Source organism: Neophocaena asiaeorientalis, unplaced genomic scaffold (genome assembly GCF_003031525.2).
Source record: "Neophocaena asiaeorientalis asiaeorientalis breed wild unplaced genomic scaffold, Neophocaena_asiaeorientalis_V1.1 scaffold79, whole genome shotgun sequence".
NCBI lineage: Eukaryota > Metazoa > Chordata > Mammalia > Artiodactyla > Phocoenidae > Neophocaena > Neophocaena asiaeorientalis.
In genome coordinates this window covers 4,580,516-4,595,345 of record NW_020175402.1, presented here as the reverse complement: position 1 = coordinate 4,595,345, position 14,830 = coordinate 4,580,516, and the positions used below count along the sequence as shown (strand labels likewise).

Here is a 14,830-nt window from a genome sequence, read left to right as displayed (position 1 = left end):
CGAGAGGCCCCGGCAGTGAGAGGCGCGCGTACCACACACACACACACACACACACACACACACACACACACACACACACACACACAAATTATAAGTTCACTTAGAATGGTTATCCTTGGGGAGGGGAGGGTGCAGGGACTGGAAGGGGCTCGAGGGGGTTGGGGGGAACTGGAAATCCTTCAGTTCTTGATCTGGGTGCTCAGTTACATGGGTGTATTCACTTTTTGAAGATTTATTGAATTATACATGATGATTTGTTTATGTGATATTTCAATAGGAAGGTAACGTTAAAACAAACAGGAGGTCCCAGTGGACCCTGCTCCTGGTCAGCCCCTTCCCATTCCTCGGCTGTTATGAGATTCGCAGCTTCTAGACCACAGATGCTGCCAAAGTATAATCAGCCCCGAGAGTCTCCCTCCAAATACCTCCAAGAGAGCTTCCCATTTCCTCATCACCTACCCCTGGTATTTGGAAAGGGCCAGAAACTTTAGAAGCCCATCGATTCCAAAATCCCAAAGATTTTCTTTGGGCAAGAAACAGTATTCTCCCATGACACCCCACCGAGCAGCTGTCTGTACTGGAGCTCACTACCCCTCATGGAGGGGCTCACTACTTTTGGAGGCAGCTCCCACTCTATAAAGCCCTTCCCTGCTCTGAGTTTAGGGGGCCCACTGGAAACGCACTGCTTCAGCTCTGTCTTCTAAACCTTCTTTGGGTAACATTACGTTAGCTAGTACTCACATGAGAACAAAACAGGAAAAGGAAGCACATTTACTGTCTGACCTGACATGTTTCCATATCAGTCTGTTTGTACTGGCCATATCAAAAAACTAAACCACTTCAAACATGACCATTAACAGTACGTGTGGTAAACAAACTGAAGCTCTGGTTATGAGGTAAAGATCTTTTTCACAAAACTTTTACTTTATTTTTACAAACCCTAATGAAAGGATTGATTCAGGCCAAGGTCCTGAAAGGCTGAAACCATGGCATGAAGGGTTGGTGAGGACCTTTATGATACACCTCAGGCCCACCCCCTGCCCGCCACCCATTCACGCATCCCCAGACTGTGACCACCGACACCACTGATGACTAACGGGGGCAACGAGATGTCGGCTCAGGGACGCGATGCTTTGTGAAGTACGCTGTGCCTCCCACGGAGTGTTTATTGACTCCTTGATCCCAGAAAGAAGTTGAAGCTAAACCTAATTAAGACTTTGGAGCACCTTGCAGTTTACAGGAAATATAGGCAATAGAGAAACAATTAAAATGATGCCATGAGGAAGCAAACAGACACATTCAGAATGTGGGACAGGGAATTCCCTGGCGGTCCAGTAATTAGGACTCCACGCTCTCACTGTCAAGGCAGTTTCGATCCCTTGTCGGGGAACCGAGATCCCGCATGCCATGTGGCACAGCCAAAAAAAAAAACCAAAAAAGATTTGGTGAATCTTGGGACTTCCCTTGCAGTCCAGTGGTTAAGACTCCGCGCTTCCACTGCAGGGGGCGCAGGTTCAATCCCTGGTCAGGGAACTAAGATCCCCCATGCCGTGCGGCTCAGCCAAAAAAAAACCCAAAAAAGATTTGGTGAATCTTAAAGGGAAATGTTTTTCCTTGTACTATTCTCTTCTTTTTTTTAAACTTTTTATTTCATATTGGCGTATAGTTGATTAACAATGTGTTAGTTTCAGGTACACAGCAAAGTGATTCAGTTATACATATACATGTATCTATTCTTTTTCAAATTCTTTTCCCATTTAGGTTTTTACATTATATTGAGCAGAGTTCCCTGTGCTGTACAGTAGGTCCTTGTTGGTTATCCATTTTCAATATAGTGCCGTGTACATCCCTTGTACTATTCTTTTAACTTTTATATAGGTTTGAACTTTTTCCTCGATAAAAAGTGGGGGAAAATACTCCAGCAACAACAAAAAAGAAAGTAAGAAATTGAAAGAGGGAGAAGGAGGGAGAAGGAGAGGGAAGGAAGAAAAGAGGAAGGGAGTGGGGTAAAAATCTTGACAATTCTTGAATCTGGTTACAGGGGGTTCATTATTCTATTCTTGTACATTTTGTATATGTTTGAAATTTTTCATACTAAAAAGTTAATGTTGGGCTTCCCTGGTGGCGCAGTGGTTGAGAGCCCGCCTGCCAATGCGGGGGACATGGGTTCGTGCCCCAGTCTAGGAAGATCCCACGTGCCGCGGAGCGGCGGGGCCCGTGAGCCATGGTCGCTGAGCCTGCACGTCTGGAGCCTGTGCTCCACAACGGGAGGGGCCACAACAGTGAGAGGCCCGTGTACCGCAAAATAAACAAACAAACAAACAAATAAATAATAATAATAAAAAGTTAATGTTAAAAAAAAAAAGGCATAGCAATGATCTGGTCCTATTTCCCCATAATGTTTATGTGGCCTTTTCCAGGGGCCTGTGCTGGACCATGGTGCTTCCCTGGCACAGCACCTCACTTCATGCCTCATCCAACCTGTGAAGGGGCAGCTCTTACTGTCATGAGTTTGCAGATGAGGAAATGGCTCAGAGAGGTGGGAGGTTTTCCCAACCTAACACGCAGAACTGGACACAGCCAGTCTCATTCCAGAGCCTGCATCCTTAACCCCCATACTGCCTGACCAGAAGCACCCTAAAACATCATCTCGTCCAGAGAGAAACTCACGCTGCCTCTGTTTTCAGCTTTGATACCCTGTAAGGACCTTTTCTAGCTCCGCCTTGTGCAATGATAAGGACAAGTCCTACAGTTCAGACACACACTCTTCTGTAGCACCTGCTGTGTTTCTAGCAGCATTTCCTCTTGCATCCACTTCCTCTGTCCTAACAGCAAAACCCATGGCCGGATTCACCACCCTGAAGCCTTGCAGCTCCCACAGTGATCCTGTTCGTTCTTAACTTAAAGCCTCACTCCCCATCTGTAGCTCTCCACCCAAATCCCTCAGTCCGACATTCTGGCTCCATTCTCCCTGGACTGTGTGACCTTGGGCAAGTGAGTTCACATCTCTGAGCCTCAGCCTTCTTACCTGTAAAGTGAGGCCAATAACAGCACCTACCTAACAGGGTTGTTGTGAAAATCAATTGAGATAATGTAAGGAAAGAAGTCAACATGACGCCTGCCTCGGTCCTGAACAAATGTTCATTTTCACAGTTTGGCCTCATCTCTCCCTCCCTCCCTTCCTTATGTCCATCCACTTGCCCCCTCACCCATCCCAAGTCTCCCCTCTGTCTGGCTGGTTGAAGACTGCCTGGGCCAGTCATGGTTCATACACTCTGTTTACGGTACGACCCTTGGCCACCCCCCATGCCCACTTGGTGCCCCCGACCCAAGACTTACCCCCTGGGAATGCAGATACTCCACGGTCTTGCTGATGGTATGCAGGACGAAGCTGGCCTCACGCTCTGAGAAGAATTTCTGCCGTAGGATCTTATCCAGCAGCTCCCCTCCCCGCATCAGCTCTGTCACCAGGTACACGTGTTTGCCATCATCGTACACCTACCAGAGACCTCACCATCAGGCCCCTCCCCTTGATGCCAGGCCTGGGCCCCTTGGCCACCAGCTCACCAGGACAGGAAGGAAGGAATGACGTGAGGCTTGGGCGTGTGTTCTGCTCTGTGCTTCAGTCACCCTGGCAGGGCCTTCACCTATCTGGGCCCCTGGACAGGATGCTGGCTCTGTCCTGATGGGCAGGAAAGCTCTCAGAGACTGCCTGGGTGTGAAGTGGAGGGCACTTGGGTGCAGCCAGATCAGAGGCACTAAGGGGCCTCCCCATCCATAAGCACAGGAGGATGAGAAGCCAAAGGAATGGCAGCCCCGAGACGGTCCTAGAGTCGAGGGCCCCCAGCCCCAGCCCACTCTCGAGGACCCCCACTTACATCTTTCAGAGTGATGATGTTGGGGTGCTGCCCATACCGCAGAAGAATCTCAATCTCTTCCGAGGGATCTCGCTTGCTCTTGTCGATGACCTGAGGAGAGGGGTGCATGTGGTGGTGTCCAAGGGACCGACTCCAGACCCCCTTCCCGCCACAGAGCCCACGCTGCAGGGCGTGGAGTCTCAGCCGCACACCTTTCACCCATCCACAGAGCCTCAGGCACCAACTCTCCCCCACCAACGGGCCAGGGCTACGTGGCCCCCCACCTCCACCCCACCGAGTGGCCTCGGCCGAGACAAGGTCGAGAGGCCTACCTTGACAGCATACTCCATGGTGGTGGCCTTGTGGACACAGCGCTTGCACTCGGAGTAGGAGCCCACACCGATTGTCTCTTTTACCACATAGCCGTCGCTAAAAACCAGGTTCTTTCCGTGTAGTTGCTGCAGGAGACCAACAGGTAGGACTGACCCCGAGCTCTAGGATGCAGAGGTCATCCCCCCAGAACCCGAGGCCTTGGCACTGTGGAGATGGCACTGGGCAAGAGGCTGGAGGCCAGGGGTAGAATGTTGGCTGTGTGACCTCAGGCAAGAGTCTGCCCCTCGGGCTTCCCTGGTGGCACAGTGGTTGAGAGTCCGCCTGCCAATGCAGGGGACACGGGTTCGTGTCCCGGTCCGGGAAGATCCCACATGCTGCGGAGCGGCTGGGCCCGTGAGCCATGGCCGCTGAGCCTGCGCGTCCGGAGCCTGTGCTCCGCAACGGGAGAGGCCACAGCAGTGAGAGGCCCGCCTACCGCAAAAAAAAAAAAAAGAATCTGCCCCTCTCTGGGCCTGTTTTCTACACTATATGATGGGCACACCCACTCTCGCCAGGGTGCCTGGCTGCTGTCTGTGGTTAGTGGGTGCTGGAGGGGGCAGGCAATAGGCCACAACACACATGGAGCGGTTTGAAGCTCCGAGAAGCCCAGGCAGGACTGAGAGGGATGCAGGAGTCCTGAGCCAGGTCCCAGCTCTGCCACTTACGTGGCCTTCAGTGAGTCGCCTCCCCTTTCTGCGTGACACAGCCCACCTCAAGGGTGTCTCGAGGCTCTGAGACATTAACAGTATCAGATGCTGCTATGGTACTGAGAGTGTGGCAGGCACTATTCCGAGCACTTTTCACCAGGTGACCCACAGCCCGTGGACGGCCCTGGTTCATGTCTGTTGTCCTCACATCCAGTCTGGTTTAACGTTTGTCCGCGACCAAGATATCCCAGGTGGATAATAAATCACACAGTCACCTTAACTTTACACACATCAACTCACATAATCCTCGAAACAATCCTTGGAGAAAGGTTTTATCATCAACCCCATTTACAGATGAGGAAACTGAGGCACTGGGAAGGTGAATGTCCCCTCCACAGTCCCTGACCTTGGAAGCTCTGACCCAGGCAGGGAGCTCCAAAGTCTACATTCTTCTTTATTTTGTTTGTTTGTTGTTGTTGCTGTCGTTTTGTGGCCACACGGTGCAGCATGCAGGATTCTAGTTCCCCGACCAGGGATTGAACCCACAAACCCCTGCAGTGGAAGCATGGAGTCTCAACCCCTGGACCACCAGGGAAGTTCCCGAAGTCCACCTTCTTGCCTCTTGACTCTAAATTTCCTACAGAGCCGGGAAAGTGTGCAAATGGGGGACAAGTGGAAGGAGACCCGAGTGCCACGCCACCCACCCCCGTCAGGACCAGCCACTCCCCAGCAGCACCACCCTGGGCACTCCCTGGCATTTACGCAGGCCCTACAATGTCCTGGCTCTGTGTCAGGAACCTCATAACCGTGCTGTTATCCCTGTTTTACAAATGGGGAAACTGAGGCTCAAGGAGGCTGGAGGCCCAATGGGCTCCACGGTGGCGTCAGGGTTTGAACCCAAACCTATCCGAGTCCAGAGCCTGTGTTCTCAGCCGTCTGCCTTGTGGCTTCTAGGTGGAAAAGGACAACTGAGCAGCAGCCTTCTGCCCCTCACCTGTACCACCGAGTGCAGGGGCGCCTGCGTGGCCCGAGGCTTGCCGTCGTCCTCCATCAGGCCAGTGGCCACGAAGCTGAAGCCACGGAACAGCTGATGGGCACCAGCGCTGGGGGGGATGCCTGGGGAGTCTGCAGGGGCAGGAGAGGGATGTGAGCCAGAGGAGGTACCCTTGACCCGAGGCAGCCCAGCAAAGCGGACCACAGGGGCTTCCAGGCCTGCCTCAGCAGCTGGTCGTTGTGGCAGCCTGGGCAGGGCCCCTCATCCCCGGCCTTAGTTAGCCCATCTGCCCATGTGTGTTTAGACCAGCCCAGCCGTTACACACAAGGAACGGAAAGACCCTCACCTCCACCACCCGCCCAGGCCAAGGCACTTTATCCCTTTCTGGAGGCCTCCCTGCCTCTGGTCTGCCCCTTCAGGTCCATCTTCTGCGCAGCAGCCAGAGGGATAGTTCCAACCACAAGTCTACCCCCTGCCTGTACCCTTCAAATGCTCCCCTCTGCCCTCAGGACAGCCCAGCTCCTCTCTCCCCGTCCCACAGCTCAGCCACGCCAGGCCTCTCAGGTCCTTAAGGAAGACTCCGAGCCCCGGCACATGCTGTTCCTGCTAACTACAACCCACCCCTCGTCCATCCTTTGAGGCTCAGCTTACACACTGTCCTCTGCGAAAGCTGGCCTCACGCTGCTCCTCCAGGCCCTCGCCTCATTAAGCTGCACTTGTCGTGCTGCCCAGAGCTGTCCTCATGTCTCTTCCCCACTACAGCCTGAGCCATATGAAGGCAGGGCCTGGGTCTGTCCTGTTCACCATCAATGCTCCCATGGCTGGCACACAGGAGGGACTTGGTACGTATTTGTCAGATCAACAAATAAAGATGGGACAGACTGCTTGGAGAAGTGCTAAGCTCCCTGACATCAGAGATGTGCAAGCCACAGTGTGAAAAGCACCCCCTCTGCTAAACCCGCCCCTCCAGGAGACCTTCCAGAACGAACACTCTTCCCCAATATCTAGCCAAAATGTTAGGATTTACCAAGTTCTCTCCCAGAAGCCCCCTACTTGGCTTCTAGCAGTAACCCCAGAGACTGAGTGGGTCTACGGCTGCCCACGCTTCAGATGAGTCACTGAAGCCCAGTGGTCAGAGTAGCCAAAGCCGATTCCCACGCTTGCCCCTGACCTGTGGGCACTGTCACCTCTGCTGCCAGACCGTCTCCACCTCACGTGTTTGCCGGGTCAGACACTTCAGCCCTGACGTGAGTGTGAGCCTGATGTGTCTGGTCTTCCCAATGGGCTGAAGATGCCTGGGGCAGGAGTCCCGACTTCTCTATCGTGGCCTGAAGGCCACCCCCACCACCTCACCCAGGCACAAAGAGGCCCACAGAATCCCGGAGTGGGACGACCAGGCAGAATGAGATGGAGACAAGGAGTCAGAGACCCATCCACCTGTCTGCCCACACACCTGGGCCTGCCGCAGCCCTGAACACCCCTGTGCCCTAAGAGGCCCCTGACTCCCTGCTTCCCTCCTGTACCAGTCCAAGACAAACCGGACAAAGGGCGCACCCTTGGGCGTGCGGGATGTGAACTCAGTGTCAAAGTAGAAGGTGTCATCGGGTTGTGCCACAGCCGGCTTGAAGGGTGGCTTGATCTCACGCCGGTACAGCTTCTGCAAGGCGGGGCGGGCACAGTGGTCACCTTGGCACCTCCACAGCCTGCCAGCGGCCCCGTGCAGGAGTCAATGGCCTGGACAGAGCACAGGCTATGCAGACAGGGCATGACCGCTTGCCCTTGGGATGCGAGCCCATGCCTCCAAGGCCATGGTGTCACCTCTGCTTCTTATGGGAGGCCCTAGGCAGTAGAAGCCCCCTCCGACCACAGCTGAATCCCTGACTGGGGCTCTGGGGTGGACAGACACACTCACATTCCAGTCAATGGTGGAGTAGAAGACATGCCTCTTGATTTCCTCTGCCCCATCAGGGCCGGAGCCTGAAAAAGCCCAGATGAGAGGTCTGCCTTGGGATGCTCCAACCCGCAGGCACCCGCCCTGTCCTCCGAGCAGCCTCGCCTCACTGTGGTCTGGGACCAGTGGCTGGGCTCACACTGCCCCAAATCCATCCAGCCATCACCCCGAGGCCTACTGCCCACTCAGCATTTTCCACTGTCTGGAGCCCCTCTGTGAACAAGCTCCAATGTACTGACAGGAGAAGGAAAGCCCAGAGAAGAGAGGCCAGGCAACGTGCCCAAGGCCAAAGTCAGGACAGGCCGAACCTGTTCCGAGATCTGCAGGGGGCCCCCACCTCCCTCCCAGCTCAGGCCTCATCTCTGCTGCTCTTATCCCATTGCCCTTGTCAGCCACCAGACAGGCTCTCACTCCATTCAAGCCCAGGGACCTGGACGGGACCTTACAAAGCTGGTCATGATCCAGGTGAACCCAGGAGCCAAGGAGTCAACACATACTGAGCAGCTGCTACAGACACATTCGCTGACTTCACTTAATCAACAGAGCTTGAGATCATTGTCCTCCATGGAGACGAGGACCTAGGGCTCTGGGGGGAGAAGTCAACTGCCTTGGGTCACTTCGCTCACAAATGGTACTCACTCGATCAACAAATATTTGTGGAGGCGCCACTGTGTACCGAGGCAGTGGGGTCCTGTCATGGGGCTGGGACTGGGGCCTGAGCCTCTGACTCCTGAGCTCGTGCTCCTTCCGTGTGGGGCCTCTGTCCTCATCCCCAGGGGGAGTACAGATGACTCAGTTCCTGCCTTCCCCCTACACACGGGTCACCCCACTGCCCCAAACGCCACACATGGAGCCAGAAAGTAGGGTGGCCAGAGGCATTGTCTCCCCACACAAAGGACAACGGCCCCTTTCAGCCCCAGATGTGGCCCCGTGGCCTAGGCCGCAGCTGTACCCCGCTCCCCTCCCCTGAGCTGGGGCTGCTTACCGAGCCGGTTGGCAGGATTCCGCTTGAACAGGGACCGCAGGAGGCTCTGGGCTTCCGTGCTCAGAAACTGGGGCATGCCTAGCTTTGCCCTGAAATGGCCCCCAGGTCTCGTCAGGGCTGAGCTCCACCCCAGAGGCCCCGTCTCACCTCCCACCTCTGTCCATGTCTAGTTTCCAGCTCAGTCCAGACAAGCCATCCTCAAACTCCCCTCCCAATGACTCAGGGATTCCCCTCCCACAGGCCCCTATGGATGAAAAGGGAGCCCTAGAAAGCACAATGCTCAACCCAGAGGAGTGTCTCATTAATGGGGAATCTGAGGCAGGTGCAGGGTGGCCCCCAAACTGGGGCCAGGCGTGGAGGAGACCCTGAGGTGTCAGAGAGGGGCTGGAGCTTACTTCAGAATCAGTGTCATGGTCTCCTTCCGGTCCTTCCCCTGGAAGGGCAGGGAGCCCGTCAGCATCTCAAACTGCAGAGGACAAGGGTCTGTTCAGGCTCTGGTCCCATCTCCCATGCCCCCACCTCCTCCCACCCCAGCCACTCAGCTCCAGGCCTAGGAGCTCCGCCTGGATCAAGAACTGCATCTGCCCCTCCCCACTCTGTCAATCAGACCACGAGGAACAGTACTAGGGGTCCAAAGCTGGGGAGAGGCCCAGCACAGGGCTGGGGGCTGAGCCTGGAATCCTTCCAAGGAAGGAAACTGCAGCTGGGTGGAGGGTGAGGCCAGCTTAGCTGTGAGAGGACAAGAGGAGAGCCTTAGAGACCATCAACCACCCCCTTACACAGATGGGGAAACTGAGGCCCAGGGCCTGGGCTGGATGCTTTACCCCTGCCTGGGCACTCACCATCAGCACCCCATAGGACCACCAGTCTGCACTGTGGGTGTGGCCCTGGCGGTTGACGACTTCGGGGGCCATGTACTCCACCGTCCCACAGAAGGAATAGGCCTTCTTCTCGTGGTCAATGGCCTCCTTGCTCAAGCCGAAGTCTGTGGCAAGGAGGGCAAGAAGACACATCTTCAGGACCCCCTGCCTTCCTTGCTGCCATTCCCTGCACACCTATCCCTCCTGCCCAGAGGCCTGAGGGCATCACCCCCATCACACTCAGGAGGAAGCTGAGGCCCAGGGAGGTTAGGTGACCTGCACAAGGTTACACAGTGGGGAGCTGGGATTCAAACCCAGGCCCTTCCAGGTCTGGGGCCTGGGCTTTTGACCGCTTCCAAGCGCCTGGCACAGCCTCTCAGAAAAAGCGGATCCCCTGGCACTCAGCCCAGGCCCGTCAAGAGCCCATCCTGCCCTCCCCTGAAACCGGAGGGGTCAGGTGCCCTCCACTCACCAGTGAGTTTGATGTGGCCTTCCTCATCCAGAAGGATGCTGCAATGGAGAGATGGGAGTCAGGGCGCCCCAGCTGTGGGCCCTCGGTGGGTTCAGGGGACACCATGGGGCCTGCGGGGGTCGGGTCCAGCCCAGAGAAGGTGATCCACCCAGGGCCACTCATCTGATGAATGGGCAGGTGGAGTGGGTGTTGGTGGTGCCCTGTAGGTGTGTTGCCTACCTTCTTGCTAATTCTTGAAACAACTGTGTGAGGTAGGTACTTTCATGGCCCCATTTTAACAATGGGGAAGCTAAGGCTCAGGGAGGTTAAATAACTCCCCCGGTCACAGAGCTAGTAGGTGGTAGAGATAAGATTTGAAATTGGGTCTGCCTGACTCTAAAGCCACATCTCATTCCACCTCAGCACCTGCCCCTGGCTCCCAAGTTACCACTTGAGAATATTCAGAGGTTAAGGAAAATTCTAGGAAGGGCCATATCAAGGAATGACCTTCAATGGTGGCATCTCAGATGTCACACTGGATTAGCAAAAAAAGTAGGCAACACCCAGGCACAGAGGTACCTGGCCCTTGGTAATGGCATTACTAGAGATCAGGCAGCCCCTCGGGTGAGCCTGCTGCCTCCCCCACTCTGCTCCCCCCACCCGTTCATGGGGCAGCCCATCAGGCTGGCTCCGTACCCCGGCAGGCTGGCTCTGTCCTAGAAGAGGCCCCAGGGCCTGCCTCTGTACAACCTAGGGAGGCCGGGCGCGGCTGGGCCTTCACTCACTTCTCAGGCTTCAGATCTCTGTAAATGATGCCCAGGCTGTGCAGGTGGTCCAGGCCCAAAGCCAGCTCGGCCAGGTAAAATTTCACATCCTCCTCCGTGAACATAACCTGCAACAGGCGGGAGAGGGCTTCAGCTGGGATCACTTCTTCCTCAGGAGCTGGGTCACTGGGCAGTCAGCAGCTTCCCAGTCCTCCTTAGAGATTCCAGTGCCATACACCCTTCTCTGTATGAAGGGGTCCGAAGAATAAGATGACTAGCGTCCAAGTCACTCATGGTAGCACTGAAATGCAAACAGCGAAAGGCTGGAAACAACCCAAGGGTCAAGCAGTAGACTAGAATAAACTCTCTCCCCCACATAATGGAGTGCTATGCAGCCATAAACTAGAACAAGGATTCCTCCATGTTCTGATATGGATCCATCTCCAAGATACACTGTTGTGAAAAAAGCAAGATAAAGAACGGTACATACAGAACAGTACTTTGTATGTAAGAAAGTAGGGGTCAGGATTCAGAACACACAATGAATTGGTTTGTATTTCCAAAGAAATGTGGGAAGCTTGGATAAAAACCAATAAAATGTTTATCTGTGGGGGGGTGGTAGAGGGGGCTGGAGTGGGAGGAAGACTTCTCAATGAATATTTTTCTTTTCAATCAGGTATTATCTATTTAAACGTTAAAATAACATTTTAAAAATTTAAAAAGTTTGGTTCTCTTCTAAAGCTTAAGTTGTATTAATGGTCCCATTTTTATATTTGGCTCAAATTCTTTTTTTTTTTTCCAAATAAATTTATTTATTTATTTTTGGCTGCGTTGGGTCTTTGTTGCTGCGCGCGGGCTTTCTCTAAATGTGGCGAGCGGGGGGCTACTCTTCATTGCATTGCACGGGCTTATTACGGTGGCTTCTCTTGTTGCACAGCACAGGCTCTAGGCGCACGGGCTTCAATAGTTGTGGCATGTGGGCTCAGTAGTTGTGGCTCGCGGGTTCTAGAGCACAGGTTCAGTAGTTGTGGCGCCTGGGCTTAGTTGCTCCACGGCACGTGGGATCTTCCCAGACCAGCGCTCGAACCCGCGTACCCTGCATTGGCAGGCGGATTTTTAACCACTGCACCACCAGGGAAGTCCTCAAATTCTTTTATGTGAGTTCAAAATCCTTTTGGTTAACGGGACATAATGTTAAAGCATCTAGCTTTCTAGGTGGATTTGGGCTTCTCTGCATCCTTCATAGCCCTGCGCAGAGAAGCCCTGAAAGAATGGAGGTGAAAGAGGTGAGAGCCACCCTTAGCTTCTGGAATCAGGGCAGCATCAGATCCAGAGCCTGATTCTCCTCAGACCATCTTGGGGGAAACTCTCAGAGGCTTTGCCAGGGAATGGGCTCTGTCCCAGGGTGGGTCAGGGACTGCTGGGCAGGTCTGGGGAGTCTCAGGTTGATGTCTCACTGCCGTGCCAGCTCCATCCTGGTGCCCTGGCAGTGGGGTGTCAGCTCACCTCTTTAGAGAGCCGTGTGAAGAGGTCTCCGCCACGCAGGAAGTCCAGAATAAGGTAGAGCTTGCCCTCAGTCTGGAAGGCTGGGGAGATGGGAAAAGGCCATGGTGGAACCAGCTGGGCCCTGGGCCCGGCCCCTCTGATCCCAACTTCCTTAGCCTGCTGGGTGGCAGACAGGGCAACATACAGGGAAGGCAACAGCCCACCAGCAAGGGCAAAGGCTGGCAGGTAGGGTAGGAGCTCAAGTAGGGTCTGCAGTCTCACCGTAGTGCAGCTTTACCACAAACGGATGGTTTACATCAGCCAGGATGTCTCTCTCCATCTTGGTCCGAACGCGGTCACGCACTGGTCAGAGGAAGAAGGAGGTTACCAAGGGTCTGGCCACCCAACACAGCTACGCCCAGCCCTGGTTAAGAAGGACTCTCCTTTCTACTTGTTCCTCACATCTCTCGGCAGTGCCCAGGGCTGGCCCTTGGCCCTGCCCATCTCTCTAGCCCTGTCTCTTGCCATGCCCCAAGGAGGCCATTCAATCCAGCCAGTCTAAGCATCCTGTTCCTTGTGTACCCTTAGCCTCTGCCCCCGTGGCTCTCCCTGGGATGCCTTCATCAGCCCCCTCTCCATCTGGCATAAAAATCCCTAATTCCAGTCTAGGGCAGATTCTCTGGGCCTGAAATTCAGACTCATGGGTCTCAGCAGACATCCCACAAACACTTTTTTTTTTTTTTTTTAAAAAAAAAAAAAAAGGCTACTCCCATGTGAGCCCACACCCTTTGAGGCTAGATCCCACGCTCTCCTGGGCTCCCTGGTCACAGCACCAACTGCACCGCGCTGCAGAGTCTGCTCAGCCTCGCCTGCCCCAGCCTGGGAGCCCTTCGCAGCATTCTTCTCCTCCCACCATCCCTCCTGGGGAAGGACTCCCATCCCTACCAGGATGGCCTTGGGGCACCACAGCTGCATCACCCCACAGACAGCCCTTTGTGGCTCCATGACCCCAAGGCCAATACCTCCTATTCTCCACCACCCCCCAGCCCAGCCGGGGCCCGCTTCACTTGGTCAGTGGCCACACTGGTTCCCAGGCTGGTCAAAGAGACACTACCGGGCCCAAAGCCCACTTCCAACCACGCTTACGCCCTCCGCAAGTCCGGGATTCTAGACCTGGGCTCAGCTCCCTTCTCTGAGCCCATCCATCTCTGCGGCCTTGCCTTGACCCACCCTCTCCTACCCACCCAGCTGCCTCCTTTCCCGGGTTCCCTCCTCTCCTCTCATGCCCTTCTCCACCCTGAGACATCTCCCGCTGACTCTCCTAACATTGCGAAGCAACTCTGCTGACAGCACAAGGCCCCCCGCAAACACAGTGCACTCTCCCCCTGCCTCCTTCCAGGCACCTTCAGCTACAGTCAGCACTTGGCTTAAGGGGAGCAGGAAGGGGTGGGGTTAATCCCCAGAAGTCTGTTCTTCTGAATGGACCCTGTCTTTGCTATCAGCTGAGGTGGGGGATGAGGAGCGGCTGAGAATAGGCCTGTTTCTCTACCTTCAGACCAGGTACTCCTCGTGACAGAGCTATCTCCTCCATCAGACCCAAGGCCCTTGAGAGTTGGGCTGTCTCCTTCAATCTGTGCCCAACCTGGGCTCCGCATGGGGAGATACCCCCCACTCACCTTTCAGTGTCGCCTTCTTTAGTACCTTCATGGCATACAGGTGCCCACTGTCAGGCCGGGTGACCTTCCGCACCAGGAAGACCTGAGAAGGCAGCGGCGGGGGAAACCAGGGGAGGAGCTGGGCAGGGGTCGAACACATCAGCTCCCACACGCTCCAGGTCCTAGGCTGACCTCCAACTTCCCTAAGCACCAAGTTGACCTTGTGTCCCCACTGGGTACCACGGTGACCTCTCTCCTCCTCCCCTTAGACACATCAACCCTTGCCCTCTGATCTTTTAAGCTCCAAGGTGACCCTCCCACCTGCCCTCTGACATGACCAGCGCTGCCATTCCAGCTGTAGGCTCAGGACTCACTTTGCCAAAGGATCCCTGGCCCAGAACCTTGAGGAGCTCAAAATGGGATGGGTCGGCTTTCTCAGAGCCAGCCTTGACATGGTGCGTGATGGAGATCTCCTTGAGGACGTCTTCATCCTGATGGAGGAACAGAGCTGGTGAGCACGGTGGGCCCCATTCAGGTCAGCATAGGGCATGTCCCCCCATCCAAGTCTACTCCCACCGGATCTCGGCAGACAGGGTCCTACAGGCCCAACCAGCCAGCTACCCTGACAGGGCCTCCCAGTTCATCAAGAGCAAAAGCCAGGGAGGGGAAAATTACCAAGGTGCCAGGTCAGGTGAGCTCCTATACCTCCTGGTGCTCCAGCCTGCTCAGGCCCAGAGGGATGCCCAGGCACCGCCAGGTGGAGGCAAGCCCAGGCTCTGGCTGAGGCCCACGAACCTGCCCCAGGTCCT

The 14,830-nt window shown here is 55.1% G+C and overlaps 1 protein-coding gene across 5 annotated transcripts in view; it reads right to left on the bottom strand.

Annotated features, from left to right (window-relative positions):
• RPS6KA1 (ribosomal protein S6 kinase A1) overlaps positions 1-14,830 on the bottom strand; it is a 35,752-nt gene that overhangs the window by 6,900 nt on the left and 14,022 nt on the right. For all 5 annotated transcript variants that reach the window (XM_024766566.1, XM_024766569.1, XM_024766568.1 and 2 more), the window contains 15 exons: positions 14,396-14,512; positions 14,043-14,124; positions 12,649-12,729; positions 12,388-12,467; positions 10,903-11,009; positions 10,139-10,176; positions 9,649-9,791; positions 9,202-9,272; positions 8,807-8,895; positions 7,783-7,847; positions 7,425-7,527; positions 5,871-6,001; positions 4,190-4,315; positions 3,879-3,968; positions 3,340-3,498 (listed from right to left, as the gene is read on the bottom strand). In XM_024766566.1, the coding sequence (XP_024622334.1) occupies positions 3,340-3,498; positions 3,879-3,968; positions 4,190-4,315; positions 5,871-6,001; positions 7,425-7,527; positions 7,783-7,847; positions 8,807-8,895; positions 9,202-9,272; positions 9,649-9,791; positions 10,139-10,176; positions 10,903-11,009; positions 12,388-12,467; positions 12,649-12,729; positions 14,043-14,124; positions 14,396-14,512 (1,482 nt within the window). The remainder of the gene's footprint in view (positions 1-3,339; positions 3,499-3,878; positions 3,969-4,189; positions 4,316-5,870; positions 6,002-7,424; positions 7,528-7,782; positions 7,848-8,806; positions 8,896-9,201; positions 9,273-9,648; positions 9,792-10,138; positions 10,177-10,902; positions 11,010-12,387; positions 12,468-12,648; positions 12,730-14,042; positions 14,125-14,395; positions 14,513-14,830) is intronic.